This window comes from Octopus bimaculoides, chromosome 15 (genome assembly GCF_001194135.2).
Source record: "Octopus bimaculoides isolate UCB-OBI-ISO-001 chromosome 15, ASM119413v2, whole genome shotgun sequence".
NCBI lineage: Eukaryota > Metazoa > Mollusca > Cephalopoda > Octopoda > Octopodidae > Octopus > Octopus bimaculoides.
In genome coordinates, this window is record NC_068995.1 from 63,266 (window position 1) to 73,774 (window position 10,509).

General features: G+C 37.5%; 2 protein-coding genes across 6 annotated transcripts in view; both read left to right on the forward strand.

The window, feature by feature from the left end:
- On the forward strand, positions 1 to 537 carry LOC106881408 (uncharacterized). The gene has a single exon (XM_014931787.1). It carries the CDS (start codon positions 1 to 3, stop codon positions 535 to 537), a length of 537 nt encoding a protein of 178 aa, XP_014787273.1.
- A 631-nt stretch (positions 538 to 1,168) lies between these two features.
- Positions 1,169 to 10,509, forward strand: part of LOC106881410 (BLOC-1-related complex subunit 8) — a 43,102-nt gene continuing 33,761 nt past the window's right edge. For 2 of the 5 annotated variants that reach the window (XM_014931791.2, XM_052973461.1), the window contains exon 1: positions 1,169 to 1,528. In XM_014931791.2, coding sequence (XP_014787277.1) covers positions 1,312 to 1,528 — 217 coding nt within the window. In that variant the 5' untranslated portion in view covers positions 1,169 to 1,311. The remainder of the gene's footprint in view (positions 1,529 to 10,509) is intronic. The other 3 variants (XM_052973462.1, XM_014931789.2, XR_001410850.2) reach the window with 3 other exon arrangements.

Consider the following 10,509-nt stretch of genomic DNA (forward strand, 5'->3'; position numbering starts at 1 on the left):
ATGATATGGTGGGGGGAGGGATATATCTTGGAAATCCAAGCCAACGGATTAGTGGAGCGATTTCACTGCCGCCTGAAGGAATCACTGACAACCAGAGTTAACGGGCCAAATTGGATCGACCAATTCCCATGGGTGATGCTGGGAATCCGCACTGCTCCAAAAGAAAATCTCAACACTTCCTCTGCGGAAATGGTGTACGGTGATCCTCTTACAGTGCCAGGAGAGTTCCTTCCGAATACGAAGTCAGACCCGGATGTCAAAAGGTACCTCGCTCAACTAAGAGACAGCATGGACCAGTTGCGCCCTGTTCCCATGTTAACACACGGTACACCCAGACCTTCCGTATCAAATTATCCCCGCACGGTTGACTTTGTGTTCGTTCGACGTGACACACGGCGAAGACTCCTCCAGTCACCCTACGATGGTCATACATATCAAGTCATACATCTGGGAGATAAAACATTCCAACTCCTAATTGGCGGACGACAAGACACAGTCTCCATCGATAGATTGAAAACCAGCCCATCTCGACATTGACAGCTCCGTTCAGGTGGCCCAACCACCAAACAAGGGCCATCTTAGACAGATCACACCAAATCTTGGCAAGGAATAGTCACCAAAGAATCGTGTAACCACACGCGGGGCAGGATAATTAAAACGCCTTTCCGTTTCCAATGGCAATCTACCGTTCTGGGGAAGAGCTATGTAGAGCTGGATTCGTGACAGACGAACTGTTGACAGAAACTTCGCTGCAGGTTAGCTAGGAAGTTGGTCAGCAGGAGAAGAAAAGGACTTCCGGAAGGAGAAGAAAAACAGAAGAATGTCAACAGCGAACTTGAAACGAATCTGAGTGAACAGAAATAACTGACGACTTAAGCCTTGATCTACATAAAGTAATAAACATTTGATAAATGTATTCTCGTCTCCTCTACTTTGTTTGCGTAGAGCTTAACAAAGCTATACCATCACATTTTTTTTTCCGACATTGTATATTTAGGACATTGTCCATGCTTTTTTTTTATATCTCTTTTGAAACCAGCAGGATATAGTTCGAAGGAGATTTAGCTGATATTTCTAGCATGTCTCCCTTTTTGACTCATCCCAATAGTGTATATTAAATTAATGGCTCACTCAATGAGCATATCTATTTCAGACTACGCCGCAAAGTCCAAAGTTACTCTACCCGCCGCCGCCACCGCCACCGTCAACACATACTTGCGCGCACTTGTACACACACGCACACGCGCTATCAGGAAATGTGGGAGGTCGAATAGTCTGCCTGTACACTTAGAAGTAGTTTTCTACACATGTATGTACCCTGACCTTTTTCAAATAATACCTTCAGTTACGAGCATGGACCGACTTGCTGTCCAGTATAAACTCCGTGGAGCTTTACTCAACAGAACTAATAATAATAATAATAATAATAATGATAAGACTCAGCCGCCACAATCGAAAACGAACGATTCTGAAATGAACGATTCAGAACAGAAAACTGTCGGAGAAAATAGAGATACTTCAAAAGCAGGTAAGAAACATATTTCATTGAAATATAAAGCTAATTACATTTAACAACGATCTTCTACGGATATTCTTTGTCTCTAAGTGAAGAATGAAAAGTTTTGGGGTGTTTCTTTTTATTTATAAACTATGTTTAGTGTTAAGTTATGAGTCATTTCGAAGTCAAAAGCAAAGTATTTCTATGTCTTATAATATTTTATTACAGTTAATTACAGATAGTTTTTGTTCATAAATCAAAAGTGTAAAATGCTTTATGGGCTTTTTTTACTTTCGTTGGCTGAAACAAACGATAAGATTGTTGAAAGTCGGTCTCATTGTAGTAGTAGCCATAATAAATCCTATCCTGGGACAGAGTTTGTATTTCCTCGTCAACTCGGGAGATTAAAAGTCTTATCTCCTCCTCCTCCTTTCTCTCTCCCTCTCTCCATTAAACTATTTCTCCTCCTCACTGTTTACCTATGATACGAAAACGCGCGCACGCGCACACATAAACACACTGGGTGTTCGGGCTAAATTTGACGATATTTTATGTCTCTTTTTTTCAGGAACAGTTTGATATATTGGTGAACAGTCAACGGCGCTGGAGAGCATAAAGGTTAAAGTTGTAGTTGAGAAAAAGTTAGTGGAGGACTTTTATCTTAGCATTATTAATGAGTGGGAGGGGCTAATTAATTATGCTAATATTTGGTCTTTCTTGGTGGGGAGCTGGTCAGTTTGAGAGCCATTGGTTTAGATACTTGTGTGTTGCGACATCAGCATCTCAGAAATGTCTATGATACTACATTTTTCTGTCACAGTTGAGGTTCGCAGAGAGCTATCACCACAGTCTGCTAATAAACTTCTATGTGGTTGCTCGACCGGCTAGATTTCGCAGTCAAATTGCATCTCCCTGTCTTATATAAAGATTGGAAACATTTTTTTAAGTCATGCAGTTCAGATTATTATTAAGAGAACAGGATGATCATTGTTGGAGTGTTTTGTATTAGGACTGACGATGGGCTAAAAGGGCAACATCAAATTGGGGTCCTATTAATAACCACCCACTTCTTCCTCAACCTAGAGATGATGAATTTCAAAATCTTTTCTATGTGTATAGATCACTTCATTACAAACATCCTTGAGGATAAAATTAGGATTTATCAAAGAGAAAAGCAAAACTTTTAAGAATGCTCATTACAAGACATTTCGCTATTGTTGCCTTTCCTTCAGGGTCAGGCAAAGCAAATACAATCAAACAAAAACTACATAATAAATAATAATATGTTTAAAGTTTCATCTTAATGCGAAAAATAAATGTATAGTCTTAGTTGTAGGCCACATTTTTACATTTAGGTAGCTGAAATGTTACATAATGGTGCACCTTTTCATAAAGACTATAAGATATATGAGTTATTCTGAAATTTTCTATAAACCTAGGTAAAGTTCATCACAATTCTATATTATAAATCTGTGGATGGGCTCCAGACAAACTGGTTTTTACACAGAGTGATATATAAGAAACAAGTTAAAAATAATGGTCATTAGATATTTTGAGTACTGGTGTATTCCAACCGTACCATAAACCTAGCGACAACATCAAGTACATCAACTTTAACAGTAATCGCCCCAAAAATTTAACTGTATCCATAGTCAGTAACATTTCTACCCACATCTCTAGATTATTGGCAAACAAAGAGATGTTTAGGATAAATGAGAAATATAACAATGTATTATTAGATGAAGCAGGAGATAAAGACTGATTGGTATATAGACCATATACAAATATGAATGGAGCCCAAAGTATGATAGTTGATAACCCAGGCAACAGTAATAACTAAAAAAAAACCAACAAAAAACCATAGGAATATAGTGAAATTAGTGGAAGAAGCCTGGGATAGATAACATACAAAAGAAAATATAGTTAAACCCTCTAGTAAAAATAATAGCAAAAGAATAATAGGTAGGGCATTAGGAATGGGGAAAACGCATTCAGAAACAGAAATTCACTGAACACTGATGATGCCAATGCGGGTAACAATATCAACTCTGCAAACAATCACCACAATACAATGAAATGCCATCATGTTGCGAAAGCTACTCCTTATAATAATACTCGAAACTACCAAAGTAGCAATAATTTGAGGACTACATTGTGGTGTAACACAGTATTTGGTCAGCAAATAGCTTCCAACACTCTAAGGAAATGTGTCACTGCAATTGATAAACACTTCCCTAATTAGAATAAATAGAAAATATTTAATTGGCATAATACAAAATTGGCATTCTCTACAAGCAACAACTTAATGCAAATCATAGCAGTGCACAATAGTAGGAGAGTATCTAAATTCTAGAGAGATGGAGATAGCAATAAGGTAGGTAGTGGAAATGATTTTACTAACAATACTCCTAATGGCCACAGCCAAGTGCATTGGGCTAGAAATTAGCCGACAGGGACAGACACTGAATATTGTAAATCAATATAATTGTGGGGAAGCTAGCATCCAAACAGGGGAAGAGCAGTGTAAGGAAGGCAACTGTGACAATTTCTATGCAGACCATAGAAATCGCTAGAAATAATAACCTTGGAATGTAAACAATAGCAAATCAATGGGTACCCAAATAAGAAGGATATCTAGTTTGAGCACCACTAGCATAGGTAAAAGTAATAAGGAAAAAAAATATACAGTGTATGTGGAAGAACTTAGTATACCAATGTAGAATTACATCAGGAAGTAATTCCTGCTTTTATATAGATGCAGCCTCAACAAATTTCAAATCAAGACTGACAAAACATTTAAATCCATTATTTACATTATTTACATTTGACAGATATTTGTCCTCATCTTGTTTGTTGTTAATACAACATTTTGGCTGATATACCTTCCAGCCTTCATCAGATGTCTTGGGGGAAATTTCGAACCTGGGTTCTCATTTGAAAATTTCCCCAAGACACCTGATGAAGGCTGGAAGGTACATCAGCTGAAAAGTTGTGTTAACAAAAAACAAGATGAGCACAAATATCCGTCAAATGTAAATAATTCCTCATCTCTTAAATATCGAACTGTATTATTTAAATTCATTTAAGGATAGAATTAAGAAGCACAATACTAGCTTGAGCAAGTTCATCTGGTCACTCAAGGATAAAGCACTAGCTTTGGTATAGAATGGAAAAAAATTAGTGCAGATGTACTTTATATGACAGGAGCAAACAGATGTGACTTGTGATTAGAGGAAATTTACCATATTTTTCATCAAAATACCAAATGCTTAATAGTAGACTGGAACAAGCCTTAAGATGTTCATACCTTCATCATCGTCATCGTCATCATCATTTAATGTCCGCTTTTCATGCTGGTATGGGTTACATGGCTCAAACAGAACTGGTAAGCTGGAGAGCTGCACCAGGTTCTAGTCTGAATTTGGCTTGGTTTCTGTGGCTGGGATGCCTTTCCTAACATGCCAACCACTCCACAGAGTGTTGTGGGTGCCTTTTACATGTCACCGGTATCAGCTGCAACTCCATGGCTTGATGAGTCTTCTCAAGCACAGCAAACTGCCGAAGGTCACAATCACTTGTTATTGCCTCCATGGGACCTCACATATAAAGACCATGTTTCACCACCTCATCCCATGTCTGGGTCTACCTCTTCCACAGGTTCCCTCCACAGTTAGAGATCGGCACCTCCTTCACGCAGCTGTTCTCATCCATATGCATCACGTGACCATACCATCACAGCTGCCTCTTCTGTTGCACACCACATCTGATGCCTCTAAATACCCAGTTTTGCTCTCAAGCTGCTTACACTCAATCGTGCATGGCAAAACATTTAAATTCTTTCATGCAAATGTTGGATAGAGTAGTATGTGCTACACAAAAGGGAGGTGCCTGAATATAAGGAGTGAATATTGGAACTATGTCTGGTTTAACTTTCAGCTAGTTATCAATATTATCACCAGCTTAAAATATCTTTTTTTATAAATCATAGCAACACATAGGATACAGTAACTTCTGTATAATCGAAAACTGTGAACAAGTGCACCTTTCATATGGATATCTAAAGTAAATATGATAGAATACCATCAATTAATTTAATGAAATTTTTTTTATTCAATTTCTTTTAATACATAGATGAAGCTAAATGAGGACATTATGGTAAACTTTGACCTAATCTATTATATAACTCTATTATATGTATATTATATAACTCTATTATATAATCTATTATATAACTCTCTGTTTCATCCTGATCTATTATATAACATAAGGTCAGATACAAAGTAAATTTCATAGCCAAATCAGGTTTCAATATCTCCTCTTCACTTCACTTTTGTACTTTAAACCATAAAAAATAAAGTAATAAGCTAGCCATGTATAAATTAATTCAGTTCACTTTGGACCACGCTTGTAGGAAGACCCTGAATGAAGGTGCATAGCAGAATATTGTGGGTTTCATATGCAACAGAAACAGTTTTAAATTCTTTTGTTATAGCCTGCAGAACTATGATAAATAAGAGAGGCTGATAACTGAACCCTGATGAACTCCTACCTGCACACTAAATTCATCCAGGTGACCTAATTAGCAGTGAAAGAGGATGCTCTGAAAGAATAGTTGCTAGAATAAGAACTGGCTTGAGTAAGTTCAGTGAACTTTTACCTCTGTTTGTAATGGAAGACTTCTCTCTCAGAATGAAAGGCAGATTGCATGATTCCTGTGTATGAACAACAATGTTACATGGCTGTGAATGCAGAAGATTTATGGAGACTAGAAAGAAACAGAACTAGTCTGCTCTGATGGATGTTGCAATGTCTGTGCTTGTATGACAAAGTACATGTGTTGAGAGAATAATTGGGCATCAGATGTGGGATGCAGGAGAGAGGAGATCACTGGTATAGTCACATGGATGGATGAGATCAGCTGTATAAAGAAATGCTGATCATTAGAAGGACACATGTGGAAAAGATAGACCTAAGAAGACATGGGACTTATGTGGTGAAGACTGACCTTAACATGTTGAAGGGAGATGCTTTACTTGAGAAGATCTGTCTACCTCAGCCATATTAAGGCTCTGTCACGTGATCTTCTGGCACCCACTCTTCTATGTTACCTTTTTTTCTTCACTTGCCCCGACACTGAACCGATATCTTCAGTGTCCAGCTCATTCTCCATCTCTAATCAGCTGTTTTCACTATTTTCACTTGGTGCATTTACTCACATCCACCTTTCCCCCTCTTCTCTCCTATTCTATCTCATATTCACCTTGTATCTGAACCTCACATCTCTCTCTCTCTCTTTCCCCTACCCCTCTATCATAGTTTCTTATGCTTCCATTCTATACCCCACTCAGTTGAGGAGGCTTATCGTGCAGGTACTTGGTGACCTTTCTGGTGGCCTTACACCACACAAAAAGCACCCAGCACACACTCTGTTAAGTGGTTGCATTAGGAACGGTATTCAGCTGTATAACCAATGCCAAAACAGACATCGGATGTGGTGCATCCCTCTGGCTCATCTGTTCTTGTCAAACTCTCCGACCCATGGCAAATGGGACATTCAATGATGATGATGATGACTTGCCCTTGTTCATAAACTCTCCAAAGCAAACTTCATACTATTCCAATTTTGCAGTGAAGATGGTGGAGAGCAGGAGCCTACATAGTCGTTCAACCTACTAGAAATTGCAGCCAAATGTCTGTTGTATCTCATCTTGTTGTTATTTAAATGGGAGGGGGACACATTTTAAAATATAATCCTAATTGATAAAACGACTGCAAGATATGTGTGACTTGATTGCTATTGTTCATAGATCAACTCAATCAAGATTGGCCTGGGGTTAAACAACAATAACGATGTTTCATTCTGCTTGTAAAATTCTTAGCCATTTCTATATTTTCTTGTTCTTTATATTTTTCCCCTTTTTGATACATTTGTTTACAATAGATATGTGTGTAAGTATATATTTCTAATATTTTTCACAAGCTATTTCTTAGTTTTCTAACAATCCAATGTTACACAATTCTTTCATTCCATCCAACATTCTGATTGTGTCAGAGGTGATGGTCATGGTAATGAGGTAATGAGGCTTGTGCTGGTCTATCCTTAACCAAACAGATTTAACATCCTGAAATACAGTGATTTGCTGGTGAATTGTATTATCAACCTGTCATTTTTAACCAGCTGGGTCTCTGACAATATCATAAGGGTGCTTTACTATTCCACCTCCTCAGCCCCACCATCATCTACTCTAATTCTATTAATGTTTTGAGTTGCCTTCAGTTTTTCATTTTTATTTGAAGGGAATACTATTATTCCCTGCTATATATAATTAGGGAGCATGAATATGCTTTTGTCTTAGTTTTATTATTATTGTCTATTTACTTTTGTAAATTACTTTTTGTTAACCACAATTCACCATAGAGAGGCAAAAGTCAGATGGAAACTTCAATAGATAACTGATTTCATTTTTTTTTTTTCATTTTATTTACATATATATATATAAAATTGTATATATAAAATTGTATATATAAAATTGTATATATAAAATTGTAGCCTCTGTCTGTTTGTTATTGAACTCCTCCTTGGGTTTTGGAGATAGACCCTCCATAACCATATATATTCTGAAACTATATTAACCAGGGTTTGGGGGTCTAGGTCGTCTGCTCAAGTGTTCATCTCTATCTCTTCCCTATTTTCTTTTCTCCATCCGTGCTTGCTCTCTTTTGGTAGGCAACATCCTCTCCTCTCCGGAATTGACTAGTTCCAACAGGGAGATGGATGAAGCTCTGTTAAAGTGGAGAGAGCTGGGTTTGTCAGTTCCTGTTTACAGTTGATGATAGATAGAAGCAGAGAGTAGAGGACAATCTGCAGGCAGGTAACACTTCTAACTCACTCCTTGAACAATTTGATCAATTTTCAAGGTGTCATCTACTTTCTGCTCATGCAAAATTCTTAGCTAACTGGATTGTTACCCTGTCTGTGGTCAACATTGGAAGTCTACTCAGTCTAGATGAGCTCAGCATCTCCATCATACTCAAAGTGCAGGCTGGTGGCCGTAGGGGACTGAGATGTGACTGTGGTAGGCTCCTTGACTCTATGGATCTTCGTGGTCTGTCTTACTGCCTAAATGCTGGTCATTTTGCTTGTCAAACCAAGGTAAACTTAATCAGTAAGCAGGCCTTGGCTCGGGTTAATATCTCCTCAGTTCTGGAGCCAGTGGAATTATCCAAAAGTGATAGGAAGAGACCAGATGGTGTTATCCTCTGTCCTTGGGTAAGAGGTAGGTGCCTCATCTGGGACGCTCCCTCCCATATCCTAGATGCTGAGGTAAATGGGAGAGTCACTGCTTCTGTAGTTGTAGAAAACAAAATCCGGAAGTATCGGGACCTGTCTTTCCCAGCCTGTGGCGTTTGAGACATTGAGAGGGGCTGTATTTTGATGAGATAATTGTTGCTTTGTATTTGTATGTATATAGACCTATTTTCTGTTGCCTTTTCACCATTATTTTATTTCTTAATGGTTATAGTTATTTCTCCTTAGATATATGTTTTGGACTATTTATACAGTAGACTTAGAAACTTTGCATCTATTGACTAATTATCGATGATAAATCAACTCCAGTGTGTGTGTCCAATCTCTCAGAAATAGCTGCTATTTCTCTAAACATACTCTAGCGTCTTAAATAAAAATAAATATATTAAACGATGTATTCCTGATATACACAAAATGGGATTACCACAACTGGAATACTTCTTTTTGTTATGATTCATCTCGAACAGGATTGGCCCTGGGCTAAACAATACAAAGAGATTAACTCCCTTCTATAGTCCCCCCCCCTTACACGCACTTTCTCTCTTCCCACAATTGAATGTCTATCTCTGAAATTCTTTGCCCATTTTTTTGTTTAATTAACATTTTAAAGCTTAATTAATTAATTAATAATAAAAAAAAAACAAATTTAATAATTCGTTAGTCACAAGAAATTATCTCCCTTTGTTAGCCTTCGTAACGCTGGAGTAGGAGGAGCTGCTTTGAGTTGCGGTGGGAGGCAAAATCTCCGTCATCGAAAAACAATCATATTGTATCAATAACATCTCATTGATCGCTTCGTCTTTCTTCTTATTACTGCTAATTACACCTATTTCAAGACTACTATCAATCAAACCACAATTCCCTACCAATTTGTTTTATTTTGCCATCAACAGACGTCACCTTCCATTCTGAAACTTCATCTTTTCCGTCTCTCTCGCATCTTTTTTCTCTCTCACATTTTTTCTGTCTCTCAAACCAAACACAACGTTTATATATACCTAGAAGGGTAGACAAATAGCCAACTGGCTGACTAGTTAGCTATTTGTCTATTAAGGCAGCTTTATGTGCCAAGGCTTCTTTTAAATGGAAGATGGAGTGAAGTGTTTTGTTCATATCGCAGAAGAGATGCAAGGTAAACACATTGCTTATATTAATGCTACTCCTATATGTATATACACACACGCACTACTCACACATTCTCTCTATATATGTTTGTGTGTCTGTGCGCGTGTGTATATATATATATATATATATATATATATATATACACACACACACTTTATACATACAAACATGCACACACACCAGATGCCTATATGTGTATTATTATTATTATTATTATTATACAGTGTGTGTGTATATATATATATTAAAAATGGGGAAGGCCTGTTTATGGGATTACCTTATGTTTCCCGTCCAGAAAAGGTTTAGCTTTATGCCGTATCGTCAGATCCCCCCCCCCCAAAAAAAAACTCTTAAAAATCCAATTTTTTAAGGGATCACGGCCCAACAGGCTTTTTGGGATCTGACGATACGCCATAAAGCTAAACCTTTTATGGACAGGAAACATAAGGTAATTCCATAAACCGGCCTTCCCCATTTTTAATATATAGCGTGTATATACATACAGTGGGTGTGTATGTATATATATCTCAAATGAATACTAAATATCAGGGTATTTACGACTTGTTGGACACCCTAC